Here is a 15,992-nt window from a genome sequence, read left to right as displayed (position 1 = left end):
CCCTTTCAGGTCTAACATAATATAATCTCTGAATTTAAAAAAAAAAATCAGATTTCTGGGTGTCTAGTAGAATATGCATAATCATCTCAGTCCATTTTTTTTATAATGGACAAAATTTTCAAAGATTGCTTGAGGGAATTATCGCTAATAAATTTGCATAGAATCTTCAATAAAAAACACAAAGAAAATGCTTTGAGAGGAAGGTCAAGTGACAAGAAGCTGGAATATATCAGCGATAAAGGATAAGGGATCTTCCAACTCCTCACAAACACTCCTTTGTACTAGAGGGAAAAAATGCAGAGTTGATAGCTAGAACTGTATTTGATTTATAGATGGATTTGGCTGATGTAAAAATAATTGTAGTAAATTACTCTGAGAATAATCTAAAAACATCAAGAATGCGTACATTTCCCTATTGGTACATGATCCTTCATTAGTAAAGTATGAAATAATGTAGCCTCTGACAATTCTTTCTCCCACATTGGATAAACAACACAGTATTAACGACTTGAAGGAATGCCAACTTTGGGCAATGTTTGGAATTTAGCGCTCAAATACAGGTACAATCCTAGTACTGGCTCTGGTTTGGCTCATGCAGGCCTTGGGTTAAGATGCTACACAAAAATAATTCAGAATGATGGTTGAGAATATTTGAGTGTTGGCTAGCATTTAATAGAAATGCTCCACCAAATATTTAAGTAATGATAACTGTGATCATATAGAAATAGTGTGAGACTGATGCACTAGTCAATTCAATCCATGCTGAGAAATAGAAACTGCAACCTGCTGTATGTTCTTTGGCTCATGGTCTTTTCTTCTATCCTCGTAGTCAGCAATATCACATTTTCAACATCTTCACTTCTTTCTCTCTCTCACTCTAACACTCCTGCCTCTCTCTTCTAAGGTCTACACAGCTGATCCAAGGTCATCTTTCCATCTCAAGATTCTTAACTCAATCACAGCTGCAAAGTCCCTTTTGCCATGTAAAGTAACATATCCACAGGTTCTAGGGATTAGGACATGGACATCTCTGGGGGAGGAAACAGGAGGCATTATTCTTCCTACCAGAGAAACATAGTAGACAGATGAGCTCTTTGAGGGCAGGATTCATACCATCCTCATCTTTGCATCACCAGAACCTAGCACAATCATTGCCTGGCACCAAAAAGACACTCAGCAAGTGTTTAACAATTGCTTTCGTTAAAAAATATTTATTTGATATCTATTATGTGACAGATACTCTTTTAGGGGCTGGGGGATATGGCAGTGAACCAAACAAAGTTTTTGTTCTCATAGACGTTACATTCTAGTGTGGGGAAGCAGAGAGGACACACAAAAATATGCATTGGGTAATGATAAGGACTATGCAGAAAATAGAGTTAGGAACCTAGAGAGTGCCAGGCATGCTACAGAAGAGGTCCTCTCAGACAAGATGCCATTTGATTGGACACCACAAAGAACTGGAGAGTCAAAACTTATGAGTAATATTTTATTAAGAGATATATAAGTGAAAAGCACTCATGTTAAGTGTACAGTTCATGTACTTACTAGAGGTGGAAAGGGGGAAAGAGAGGGGTTTAATGAGAAATTGGTTAATGAACACAAAGAATGATTACGTATTATAATGATGAATAAGCTAAGTGTCCTGATTTGCCCATACACACTGTACATAAATATTGATAGTCAACTTTGTACTCTACAAATATGTGTAATAAATTATCCTTCAATTAATAATAAAGAGAAAAAATGCGCAGTTCAATGAGTTTTGACTAATGTATACCTCCATGCAACCATCACCAATTCTAAGATATAGAATGTTTTTATCTTTCCCAAAAGTTCCCTCTTGCCCCTTTGCAATCATCTCCTAACCCGTAGGAGTAAGCAAAAACTGATATGCTTTCTGTCATCATAGGTCAGTTTTCCCTCTCTTAGAATTTCAGGGAAATCATACGCTACGGAGTCTTTTGTGTTAGGCCTCTTTCTTTTAGTGCAATGTTTTTGAGGATCATCCATGTCCTTATGTATTTTAGCAGTTTATTTCTTTTTGTTGATGAGTAGTAATTCCATTTTCCATTGTACGGATGTAACACAATCTGTTTGTCCTTTCACCTGTTGATAAACATTTGGTTCTTGCTAATTTTTGGTTATTATGAATAAAGCACAAGTTAAAAAAAAGACATAAATATCTAGGAGAAGAACACTTCAGAAGAGGAAATGAGAAGGGCAAAGTTTCTGAGGGAAGACCATGCTTGGATTTTGAGGTTTTTAAGGAACAACAAGGATGCGGATGAGGCTGCACAGTGAGAGTGTGGAGGGAACAGTACAAGATGAGGTCAGATAGGCAGAAGGATGACAGATTGGGAAGGGTTTTATAATCCATGGTAAGGATTTGGGTTAGATTCTGAGGAACATGGATATCCATTTTATAATCCATGGTAAGGATTTGGGTTAGATTCTGAGGAACATGGATATCCATTACAGGGTTGGATTAGAGGCTGGCAAAATCTGACTTGTGTCTTAGAGGGTTATGCTGCTGTGTTGAGCACTGACTGTGGAGAGGTAGGTGTGGAGCAAGAAAACAGGACAGGGATGCTGCAATGTCCCAGGGAGAAGTGGGGTGACGTGGATTAGAGTGTTAGCAGGGGATGGGGTGAGAACCTGCAGCATTCTGGGTATATTTCTAAGGTTGAGCACATACATTTGGATGTGTGTGAGGGAAAGAGAGTAATTAAGAATGACTTCAAGGATTTGGGCTGAGAATTTCGTAAGAGGAGGCACCATTTGTTAAAGTAAGGCAGACTGCAAAATAAGAGCTGAATTTCAGTTCTGGGTATGATCAGATTGAGATGCTTATCAGACATGGCCTAGAGACACTGGATGCTGTGCAGCAGGTGGACACGGGCGACTGGAGTTCAGGGGAGAGACTGGGGCTAGAGATACACAGAAATCTCAGCACAAGCATGGCATTTAAAATTGTGAAACTGGATAAATTCCCCCGGGGAGCCATTTTAGAAAGGAATTGAGCCCAGGGGCACACTTGCATTTGGTGGTCAGGAAAATGAAGAGAAACCATCAATGGAGCCGCCAGCAAGCAGGCAGTGGGGAAGGAGGGGATCCAAGAGAGAGTGATGTCCTGGAAATCAAGTGGGCATTCTTTCAAAAAGGTGTGATCTAATGTGTCAACTGCTGCTGAGATATCAGTAAGATGAGGACCTTGAAATAACCATTTATTTTGGCATCATGGAGGTAATTGTATTTTGATGAAGTTGGGGAAACAAATGCCTGGTTTGAAGTTATTCATGGGGCTTCAGGTGCCTTTATGATCTACCCGATAGTGAAGAATCTTTGTTGCATTACAAACATTGACAAATACTTAAATCTTTAAACTATACAGTTTTGGGCTGACTGGCAGTATAAACATTGGGCTTTTCTTGAAGTTTGGTTATGATTTCTAAGTTGGTCATATAGAGTTCCTTTATTGTAAAATGCCAAAAATACACTAGCTTTAACTTGTCTAAATTCCTTACATGCAAGTATTTCCCTCACTGGGAGACTAACAAGTCTATAAAAATAGAGGGATTAATGTAACTCAGGAAAATTCCATTTTCTCTGGGAAGACATAACTCAGTTTAGGTAGAATAGTTTGAAAGACACTTTTGCTTTAAGTTTTTACCCCATTTCCTCATGGTGCTGACAGATATCAAAATATCAAATGCTTCTGATCAGAGATTCGTTATGGGGATTCTTTAGTTAAAAACGAGGCACTTCTATGCATTCATTCTCTTGAGACAAATGAATATGTTAGTGATTAGTGTTGTTTAACTGCATATTCCCTGACTCTTAATAAAATCAACTACTAAAACACCATTGGTTTATAAGTGATTCCATGTATCTAAATCATAGCATCTATATTTGCTATCTTTTGCAAAAAAAATTGGAATAAATGTAAATCATATAAAATATGGAAACTCACAGAGCCAAAAAAAATTCTCAAATGTTCTGCCAATGTTCATTCCAGGTTCTTTAAAATACAATGTATAAATGAAAACTGTTCTACACACTTCTCCCACATTATAGTCTTATGTGTTTTTCATTTCCTGTCTATAGAGGGGAAATTTATAGAGGGCATGGGATGAACAAAGAACAGGGGAAGCTGGAAAAGGAGGGTGTAGAAGAAATTTGCCAAGTTGAATTCACCTTTTGAAACTGTGATCTGAGAACAGAAATTATCCATTATGTGCATGGCTTGTTCTAGGCAAACGTTGGTTTTTACAGGGGTTAGAAATTACTCCTGGTGCCTCTCGAACTCTCGTTGTTTGCCCACCTCCCTCTTGCTGAGGATGGCTCCTTGCAGTACCATAGATGTGTGAGTTCATATTTCATTACCTTCTGTCTGAAATTTGTCTGTCTTTGTCCTAAAGACCTTTTCTCTGCTAGGTCATAAAGTGTGCTCTTGAATTTTAATCTGGTAAACAATCTGTGCTAAAAATTACTTTGTCTAATTCCAGATTAAAACCCAACAAATTAACAAACCAGCCTTTACAAAATTGAGAGTAAATGTATGCAGAAAGGTGGAAATATATTAGGAACAGTTGGTTTGTGGTCAACATCCTGATTCACTTACAGGCATAAAACTGACTCTGGCCATGTGAGTTCAAGAAAGGGCTCAGTAAGCTCAGTATTAGAAAAAATGGATCCCATTGACTGAAGGAAAAATCGTTGGTTATTTATTTAATCTTTCTTTTTCTTTCTCTTTCTTTCTCCTTCCTTCCTCCCTCCCTCCCTCCCTCCCTCCCTCCCTCCCTCCCTCCCTTCCTTCCTTCCTTCCTTCCTTCCTTCCTGATTGCCATGGGCTTAAATTTGCTTTCTCATCCAGATTTTATTATTTAACATCAATAAGTGCCATAGAAGTTATTAACTGTTGTAGTTAGGAATAAGACACATGGAAATTCAAATCCTAGCTTTGACACTTACTGCGAGCTTTGACTCAGTTACCTACCTTCTATGTGCCTGTTTCCTCAAGCCTAGAATGGTAATAATCCTCACTTTATGAGATTGCTGTTATGAGGATTATGGGAAAAGACTAGCACAAAATATAGGCCCTGATACATTTTAGTTGGAAATTGAATAATATACTTCTTAAAAACAATAAATTTGAAAAGTGTGTAATAAGTACAAAATAGCAAAGGAAACTTGGGGAAAAACATTTTTGAGTATTGACATTTCTCAGTTATAAATAGAAAGACTTTTTGATTTGTACTGTAAAGTGTTTAGGACAGAAACATATATCATTCTAAAGAATGGTTTGAAATCTTAATTAGATTCTCTTACTAAGAATCATCAAGATAAAAGAAATGTAGAGGATTCATAACATCACATCAAAACCAAATGCTTGCTTACTACCTGAGTTATAATATTTACGGATGTCCTTTCAGAAAACTAAGAGATTATTTATTCATCTCAGGATGAAATAGCATCATATTGGACTTCAAAAAAGAATAATGATTCTGCTTCCCCACTATAAGGATTATCTGTTCATCTATCTATCCATCCATGTCAACTGCATCTATGTGTTTGTACGTTTTATCAGATTTGCAATATGTATCCAGTAAATGTCAACAAAATATAAATATAAAGAATTAAATTTAGGACATCTTTGGTTCTAATTATATTCATACCTAATTTTAATTATTCTCTGAAATTTGGGACAATAATACACATTACTACGCAAATAAGTCTACGGTTTGAGTTAGATTCCCTGATAACAAAAATGCTGATCCACAGTCTCAGCACGAGGGTGAGCTGAACAGACTGCATATCCTTGGGAGTTTCCAAATGACTGTTGCGTAGAAGTGTGTGGCTAACAGTACTGTTCATTATCCATGAGGACATGGTGGCCTAGAAATAATGCCTAATGTTGTCCCCAGAATATTGTTCAACCTAATATACAAACAGCAATATATCTCAACATCTTCTAGAAGTTGAAATCTTGAATCATTTAAAGAACACAAGCAACAAAATTAACTGTTATCAGACTTTGGTTTATTGTAAAATTTAGCAGAGTTTTTCCTTGTAATCCCTGACCCCTTGCTCTGAAAACAAAAGCAAAAACATAATTATTGCTAATTCTTTCCCCCTTTTTTGTTTGTGCTGCTGTAAAAGAAGGGAGAAAAATCATTGTAATAAATAAAAATAGAGACGTAACAGAGAAAAAAAAAATCAGTCTAGATGAGAAATATAAGGAGCAAGAGAAATACCATTAAGCAGTTTCCAAATAAGCCTCTTTTAAAAAGGTTGTCTTATTAAAAAAAAATGACACCAAAAATATAGCAGCAGAGAAGGATAAATACAAGTTAATTGCACACCAGTCCCATGCAAAAAACTGGGTCATTAGCCAAAGCAGTAGTACTCAGAATCCAATTTGGTATGTTTATGTAGTGCCTGTGAGTCCTCTATTATGGAGCTGTCGCTGAATTGGTCCAAGTCTGAAGGGGTCTGATGGCCTGGGACATCATCTGCCAGAGTGTCCAGATAGCTTCCCACGGAGATGCCATCCAGCCCGTCACTGCCATCGTGTAGGCTGTTGTAGCTGCCATGTAAGGAGGTGCTCTGACTCTCCAACAAACTGCACAGGCTGCCACTAAGACTGCTGCCTCGGCTGGTAATGGTGGCTTTCTCTTCAATCATCCACTTGATGGACTCGATGCTCTCATTGATAACAAGCAATTGGCGCATGAGCCTGACATCTGTGGCCCTGAGGTTAACCTAGGGAGAAGGGGGAGAGAGCAGAGACATGCCAGTTATTTTGCATTCCTGAAAGACCCCAAATTCATCTAGATCCTGTCTGCTGCAGTCCACAATTTTAAATTCATAAAATATAAGTGCACTTGAGGATCTTTTTGAAAATTGCTGACTGATGGTAGAAGTCATAATCCCAAAACTCACTTCCTGCCAGATGCAACAGACTCCAAAGTGGACAATAACTCCCATTGCATCCCTGACCCTAACCAAGCTGCCCGAAAATGTCATATTGAATGGCAGGTTCTCTGCTAAGAAATGTATTCTCTCTCTGGCCAGATTAATAGTTTACCCATCTTTACCTGAGAATATGTTTGTGGATCCTGAGAGGCAAGGGGAAGAGGAAGATGGAGAAATTCAGGAACCAGTATCAGCATCATAAAAGCCTCTATTTATTTGTGGTAATGTATCAAGCATCATAAAACTCATTCATAGCAAAATTTAAAAACGTTGTACTACAGGTATTATTATTTTTATCCCCATTTTATAGGCAAAGAAACTGAAATCTACAGAAAAGGGTTAAAAGTACAGAAAAGGCCTGCACTCTTCATGACTATATCAACATAGTGCTGCATAATGCTACTGCTTTTAAGAGGAGTCAAATTGCTCTAATATTCCCTGGATCCAAAAGGGTTCTGATACACTAGGCTGATCCAATTTACAAGATGAAGTGTACCAATATTTCAGGGACACCCCAATCAAAATTGGGAAATGAGACTCTGTGAAGATTTTGGAACTCCCACAGGTATCTTCCAGGCATGCAGTCTTTCAGATAATTCTAAGTTACTTCAAAGAAATTTGTCTCCACAGCCACAAAGCCGGGTCTCTTTGCAGGTTCCACATTTTAATGACAACATGAGCTAACATCAAAGCTGTGGTGGTTTTGGGGAGAGAGGGATGTAAGAACCCCCAGGACTGCTCCTGTTCTTGTTGGAATTGAGGTGATGTGCTTTAAGACTCTGGTGCCTGGACTGGGAGGCGGGGACATGTTTGGCCACTAGAGGTCCTAGTCACATTCATCATGGTTTGAAAATGAATTCCTGTTCCTCCAATTTTCCACATTAACCCAAAAGGCTGGGCCATGCTAACTCTCTCTTTAAGATTCAGAGCTAATTCAGATTTGCGGGTTTCTAGAATTATCAAAGGCACTCATTCTTAAATGACTCATGCCACAAGAGAGAAAGGAGCCCATTGTCTTCAAAAGTATGCATTCATATTGTAAAAATATTTCCTGGTGAGGAGTTAATCCATAACTGAAGGCGAACTTTGGATTGAGTGAATGTGTTGAACAAACATTAGGAGAGATGAAATTTCCACTAATGACACCAATAGATACAAGATGACAGGTTTCAAAAAAATAAAATAAAAGTGCAAAAAGCATAAAGTACAATTTAAAAACCTGTAAGTTTTCTGGGATACTAAAGTGAATCGAGTAACTTCCTCATCTTCTCTGAGAAAAGCACCAAAAATAAATTGCATAAGGGATAACAGTGAAAATTATTTCTCTGTAAGGTGTTCATGAACAGAAGGATGTGACCTTAGTGGGTCTTGAGATGCTTTCCTGTTTGTGGTGATGTCTCAATGCCTTTGCAATGACTGTGTTGGGGGACAAGGCTTTCTGCAGTCTTCATGTTCAAATTCACCTACACACCCCATGAGCCATGAAGACAATGTTTGAGTTACAAATAATACAACAAACATTTACAAATCATCAGCAATATGCCTAGGTCCACCGAGAAGCCAATAAAATCAATATGAGTGAAACTCTTACAAAATTCTTCAGCAGGCATCTGTAGCTGATAAAACTGGCTGTGCCCATTACAGGCATGATGCAACAGCAAGCTGACCATTTCCCAGCATTCCCCAAATGAACTGCAGCTGCACTGTCCACATCCCACCCTGCCCTGCTGTGGCCTATGCCCAGCTCTGGGCTCGCTCCTCTGGGATTCACCTCACTTGAAATACCTCCCTCTCTTCTTCTCCAAATCCTCCCCACTCTTCATGTCCTGCTTTTCCAACAAGCACTACTTGCTGACTCCAGCCTCCCCTGTGGCCCACTTAACCTCTCTAGTCCTTTTAGTTTTTATCTCACAATATAGCTTAATTCCGTTCTCTTGCATACAGCTGCTGATTATTGTCATTCAGTCTTTTCTTCAATTTAGCTGTAAGCTCCTTAAAGAAAAAAGCCACATCTTACAATTCTTCCACATTTTAAGTTCTGTCTTATGCATCCACTGATTTTTAGAAACAGCATAATTTTAGGATCTGTGAAAGTTCAGCTCTTAAGACATTAAAAATACATGTTCCCAGCAACTGTGTCACTCAGGGGTTAAAACATATTTAGAACAATCTCTCGGTCAGCAATTTTTGTCTGACTTACACAGGGGCTGAATCAAACACATTTTTTTCAATTTTATTGAGCAATAAGAGTAAAAGGAGAATAGACTATGAAGTAACAAAAGCTTCTTTTGACTATGAAATGATTTATTTAAGAAAATCTTTTTCTTCTGAAGGCAAAACATTCACAGGCCATTGAACCACTGTTGGGGAAAAAAATGACAAAACCATGTTGGTTAAAACAGGTTGATCTGGCTGATAACAATTATAGATTTAACTGTGTCTAACCCTGTGTCCTCTGATGAGAAAGTAAACAGTTTCCCACGGTGGGAGCGCTAGGTGCACCGGTTCACACGGCGGCTGGCTGCCCATTACCGGGAGCTGCAGACACACGCTACTTTCTCCAAGAACTAAGGTGTGGCCGTGCTACTGATGAAACGTGAAAGTATGAGTAATCCGCCCAAGGACTGAGCCACAATGACTCTTCTGTCTCCTACTGCTGCCCTGCCTCTCCTCTCTGTTACTCATATCAGTCTTCATGAAGTCTGGCCATCAATTAAGAACAGAGTAGCTCTGCCCTGGCGGCAGGAAACCCTGTGGTTCCTTCAGTTGGGGTCTTATAAGGTCCCCTGAATTTACTCTGAGGATATTGGGACCTTTCTGAGGGTCTGAATTTAAATGTCACTTCCTTGGAGAGCCCATACCCGATCCATTATGGTGTCCAACCCCCATGCCCAGTTTTATCTTACATTTCCATGTCTATTGTTTCCTTGATAATACTTATGACAAGTTGAAATCATCCTGCTTACTGTTTGTTTACTTATTATTTTCTGTCTCCCCCATGACCATGGAAGTACCACAGAGTTCAGGGGACTTGGTCTGTCCTGTTCACCACTCTGTGCCAAGACCGAGAAGAGTGCTTGGCACATAGTAGGTGCTCAATTAATATCTATACAACAGCTGAACTACCAACTTTGCTTCAGATTGGACCATCTGTCAGGAATGTGGGGTTTTGCTGTGGGTTGGTGACATATGGCTTGAGAAGAAGGAAAGAGGTCGCTTCAGAAAAGGACATTTCAGTTTTGAAGCATTCCCAGCCTATAATCTCATTTCTATGTATCACAGGATTCAAACCCGAGTATTTGGTGTATGGTTATTCCTAACTTAAATTTATAGAGTACAAGATAGTATCTCTAAAAGGAAGTGGACTTCAAGGTGTGAGTCACACTCCAAACATCATTCTGTTTGTTCAGAGGTGATAACCAGTACGGGCACAGCACAGGTATTCTGTAAACACTTGATGAAATGAACTGAACAAAAGGGACAAACAAACAGGACATGTACCAAAAAGCAAACAAACAAAACAATGAGGTTTGGACTGACTGATCTAAAGAGATGTGGGTGTTCTCTCTTCACTTCGCCCTCCCCCGACTCTGTCATGTTCACACTAAATCTCTCACGCTTTCAAGATTGTGGCATAACAGGTCTTTGCACTCTAGGGAGAATGCTGAGATTTCAAGTCACTTTTCGACAGCTGATAAACTGGGTCTATGGTAGAACTTGAAATGAGGGATCTTGAAAAACATATATTCTTAACAGTAAACTTTTCCAGATCTATGTTTTCTTCCAGACTGTCATTGTAACACTGAAAAAATACAAAAGTTATGACTTGGCAAGATGAAAGAATCCCAAAAAAGAATACAGTAAAATTTTCAATTAATCAAAGGGGTTTCTAACCAAGTTGATTTCTTTTGTGGTGTTGTATGAGGATGTGGTACAGGCTTCGGATCTGCCACTGCCACAATATACCTATGTGACCATTGGGCCAAGTGGCTTGGCATAGAAGACCTGTGTTTCCTTATACATGAAGAAAAATCATGGGGTTTCATTCTGAGCTTCAGTGAACCACAGGAGTGGGTAAACCAGTTCTGTGAACAAAGACTAATTACGTCCAATAATGAAAGATTGAATTCAACTGAGGAACCCACCTAACACTTTGGTCTAATTTTCATATTGAGGTTTCACTTAAGATGTTATTTGATAAGAAGACTCTACAGATCAGATAATCTCAGGATTTCCCTCCATTTGACACAATCTCTGATTCTTTGTCATTCCTATAGCTGTTTGATTACTAGATTGTTTCTGCTAGCAGAAAATTATTCAGGCTCTGGAGGAGACAGAACAATCAATTTTGCTGCTCAATAGCTGCAGCAAAAGATGTAGATGGTGAAAACTCATGGCTAAAGCCAGAAGTTTCAGCTTGACATGAATTTTAAACATCTTATCAGAAATTGTGTAGTAAAAAGAATTTTTGTTCTTGCCATTTGGTTTGAAATAAGAATCATATTTGTGCTCCACTCCAAGATAAACATGTATATCATATTTAATACCTCTATATATTAACTGAAATGTGCACATGAGCTGCTGAATGTGTCTTCCAAATAGGGACATTTTCCACTTTATCTTGTCATACTGGGGGCTTAAATTGTACCATGTACTCAAATCTCCCATAATGTCCTCTCTCACTATTTTTATTCTTTGATTTATGAATGTCAGTTAATAAGATAAAAGCAGGTCATATCCTAGTTATGCACTCCTACTGTAAAATCCACAATATCCATGATGTAAATCCTAAATGTCCTGCAAGCTGTAATATGAATTAGAAGGAAAAAAGATTTCTTCCCAAGTTCATAATCACATACATGTAGAAAGGAAAAAAAGATTAGACTTGCTTTTAAAGTGATGTTCTAACTCTAGTTTCTAACTAGGAGAAACAAATCAGCATTTTCGTGGAATTGCAGTTGGTGGAAGAGAGTTTAATTCCGGCAGGGCCTCTTTTCTAGCCATATTTATTTCCAAATGCATTTAAACAAATTTTTAAAGCATCTGTATGAACTGAAGAGCTGCTATAAAGACGCTTGGAATATTGTTTTCCCAGCAGTTTATTCCACTTTATTTATGCATGTTTCCTTTGCATAACCTCCTCATGGCCAAATTTCCTCTCTCTCCAAATTCAATGTATCCTTAATTTGATGATCACAAATGATTTTCTGCCTATCCATCCTTAAAATTTCCAGAAGTTTTATTAATAGCTATATTTATAAAGCACTCCCCTGTTTTCTCAAAGGATCCATCAAAATATTATTGTCTCTTTGCATTCTGAGAAGACACTGTACAACATTTCCACTGCTTTTGGTTTGGAATACTCCAGGAGAACAGCCCGCAGCCATATACAAGTCAGTGATGTTCCTTCGCTTTCTCAGTCAACTCAACATTTACAACAAAATTTGTTTCTAATTGGGCAATAGAGGATTCCATTTTTATATCAGGCAGCTTTATCTTCCCCAATTTCTGTTGTTTATGTGTGGAACTGAACAATAACTAAGACAGTTCACTCTTTTCCCAAAACCTCATAGAAGAGTAATTTCCCCAGAGACTAAATTACATATAAAAATACTGTCATCAGCACAGCTGACTGATTGATGTTGTTTTGATAGAGTAGAAAGCTGCATCTGGTTTATTTGAAAGGGGTAAGTGTGACTCTCCTAAATCTTAAACATAAATTCATACCACCAGGCCAGCTCATGAGATCTGTACAGTTTCTGCTGGTTAGAATTCTGATCACCAAAGTAAGACATGCAGCTTTTCAGTATTATTCCATCAGGTTCTAGGTCAAATTGATACTTAGGTGTCTGTGATGTCCATTCCTTTTCTATATTCTGATACAGTGAAAATTATTTCTCTGAGTGCTTTCAATATGCATATGCAAAGTATAATTTTGGCTAATGCAACAGACTGTAAATCACCTGAGCTGATATTCTTTTGGTATGATTTAACAAAAACATGGACTCCCCACACTTGTAGCAGAGAAGTTTATACACATAGATCACAGACAACACAAGTGTTTCTACTCATTTAGGATAAATGTCCTGCATACGCATTTTTTCCAGTTTAGAAATTAAAATAGTATTTTCGCATGGAAGACTAGGGCATGGTAATGTGCTCTTCTGTGATCTGGAATGGCTGTGCTTACACTGAAAGGGAAGAACACAGGGTGGTGTGCTGGTAAATGTTTAGCAACCGGCTCCCTGAGAAAAATATGCATACACATACATAAATGAATGTAACATAAATTGTGCTGATATAAAAGATGTGTTACACACACTTTCCACTTGCTCTGAGTGTAGCCATCTGCCATGCTGTGAACTGCCCTTATTGTGCAATCCATATGGTAAAAAACTGATATCTCAGTTCTGAAGACAAAAGTTAGCAAGGATCTAGGCCTGTCAACACTACTGGTCTTATGAATGAGCTTGTAAGTGGATCCTTCCTAAATTGAGCTTTTAGATGACTGCAGTCCCAACTGATACCTTGATAGCAGACTTATGAGAGACCCTGAGCCAGAGACACTCAGTTTGTTAATCTGCACTCAGATTTCTGACTCACAGAAGCTGTGAGATAATTCATGCTTGTTGTTTTAAGTTGCTGAGCTTGGGGATATTTGTTACGCAGCATGAATAACTAGTGCATCAATGCTGTTGGTATATGGACCACACTGAGTAGCAAAGGCCTAGAGATCTTTCTACTTGTGGATAACTTGAGATGATGGATGCTGGACTACTGTGTCTATGGAATGCTACTTTTTCAATACATTGATTTCTAGTTTGGAAATAGGTAGTAAAGTAGTTAAGAATTTATTAAATATAAGTAGTTAAGTATTTATTGATGAAAATAAAAAATGCTCAAGAAAAGTTAAGATTGTCATTGAGGGGGCCATCTGCATCTCTCACAAGACAACCTCTTTTCCCACTGAGAAGGTAGTTTCTTACCCTAAAAAGGAAATAACAAATGATCTGTTTGGTATGTAGTGACTCAGATGACACTTTCAATGAAAGTCACTTACAAATTATACTCCCCTATAATTTGATGGTCGTAAAAAGGATATACACTGATAAAATAATAAAATAAACAGATAACATTCAGATATAATTTGAGTAGTTTAGAATACACTAAGTTAATCAACTATACTGATACTACTAAATTTTCAGTACTGACAACTTTATTAAACTGTAATCTTGCTTTTTAGAATTCCTCATTTAATTAGAAAACACACTTTAACTTGGCCTCAATAGGGGAAACGAGGGAGGAGATCAGGATGGGGATAAGTTTTACATTTATTGAGTTGACTCCTATGAGTTGGAATTTCTTTTCATATGTTAACTTATTTTCTTTACAAAGGGCCCTGTTTAGGATGGTCCTTTTGAATAGGAAATATAACTGAGACACTGGCACTTTATTGCAATCACTCATTTTTACCTGCTGTTGACAATTTAATATTTGAAATGCTTTACTTTATAATGCTGAAGATTCATTTTGTCTTTTCATATGATGCATAAACACTGACTAAATATTTTTATTTAAGAACCTAAGTGGGAGCAGTGATCTGAACAGCAGCCAATAAGAAATACCTGCCATATTCCAGAACTCATTGATAATACCTTGACTTTCCAGTCTAGTAATACACTCAGTTTCAGCTTTTATAAATGGCTTTAGGAATACTAATAAAAGTATCTGCTATTTACCAAATGCTTCCTATGTACCATGCACTTAGCTCGGTGACTTAAATATTAATTTATCTAATAAGTGTAATGCCATTGTCACAACAAATCTGTGATGAAGGTGGTTATTATTCTCATTATTGTTCCAGCCTGACATGTAAAGAGCTTGGAAGTTGTCACTCCCATCTTCACAACAAGAAAAAAGCTGAACAAACTGAAAATCAACAACTATTCTTAGATTCATTGGAGAATTGAGGTCACAGGGCAAATTACAGCCCCGGAGACAGACAGGTAGATTCAGAGAATCACAGCTTAATAGGAAGAGAAGCCCAGAAGCAGCCACTGTCTGTAGGAACATGTTAAACTGTAATTGACGAATTGCTAGGGGAGCTGTGTAGACAAGCTTGTGAGTTAAAAACTCTTAGGGGGCCTAATCTCAGGAGGACTTTCATAAGTTTTACCCCACACTTTCGTGAGTTTTACCTCCAGCAGCCCTATTCCCTGTGCTTCTGGCAGCAGGAGGGAAGCTCTGAAATACACCCAGACCTCTCTGTTCTCCTTAATCAAGCCTTCTCTCAAGGGAAACTATTTTACCAGAGTCTAGCAGACTGTATTTTTACTGAAGCCTAACAAACCTAACAGAAGGAAAATACCCAGCTTGGGCTCACTAAAAGACTGAGACCTAATCGTGGACTATAGAACACTTCCCCTTCCCCCGACCTTACCACCACATCGATAAGGCTACCGTATAATAACAGGGGATTACAGCTAAAAGAAATGCAGGCCTCTGACCCTATTTAAAGAGTGTCCAAGAAGACCCAAAGACAATAGAGTATACAAAAACAAGAATGTTAGAGGAAATTTTAGTCTATAGATACAGCAAAAAGTAAACAGAGTCTAACTCCTTGTCACATAAACATAAAACCTCATGCTAAAGATTCATCTGTCTTAGTTTTTTTTACAACGTATCTGGCCTTCAAGAAAGAATTTGAAGGCATGCTAAAAGGCAGAAACAAAGTCTGAAGAGATAAAGCAAGCATCAGAATCAGACTCAGATATGGCACAGATTGTTTTTAAAAATTTTTTAAATTGAAGCATAGTTAATTGTACATACCTATGGGGTACAGAGTTGAATATCAATACCTGTGTGCAATATGTGATGCTCAAATCAGGATAATTAGTATATACAACATTATACAGTGTAATCAATTTTCATGGTATGGCACAGATTTTGGAAATATCAGACTGGGAATTTAAAATAACTATAATTAATATGCCAAGGGTTTTAATGGAAGAGGC

General features: G+C 37.9%; 1 protein-coding gene across 1 annotated transcript in view; it reads right to left on the bottom strand.

The window, feature by feature from the left end:
- Positions 1-6,331: 6,331 nt before the first annotated feature.
- Positions 6,332-15,992, bottom strand: part of LURAP1L (leucine rich adaptor protein 1 like) — a 45,328-nt gene continuing 35,667 nt past the window's right edge. The window contains exon 2 of the mRNA XM_063080292.1: positions 6,332-6,765. Coding sequence (XP_062936362.1) covers positions 6,391-6,765 — 375 coding nt within the window. The 3' untranslated portion in view covers positions 6,332-6,390. The remainder of the gene's footprint in view (positions 6,766-15,992) is intronic.

Source organism: Cynocephalus volans, chromosome 16, assembly GCF_027409185.1.
Source record: "Cynocephalus volans isolate mCynVol1 chromosome 16, mCynVol1.pri, whole genome shotgun sequence".
Taxonomy (NCBI): Eukaryota; Metazoa; Chordata; class Mammalia; order Dermoptera; family Cynocephalidae; genus Cynocephalus; species Cynocephalus volans.
The sequence above is the reverse complement of the archived record's forward strand: the minus strand, read 5'-3'. Positions and strand labels throughout refer to the sequence as shown.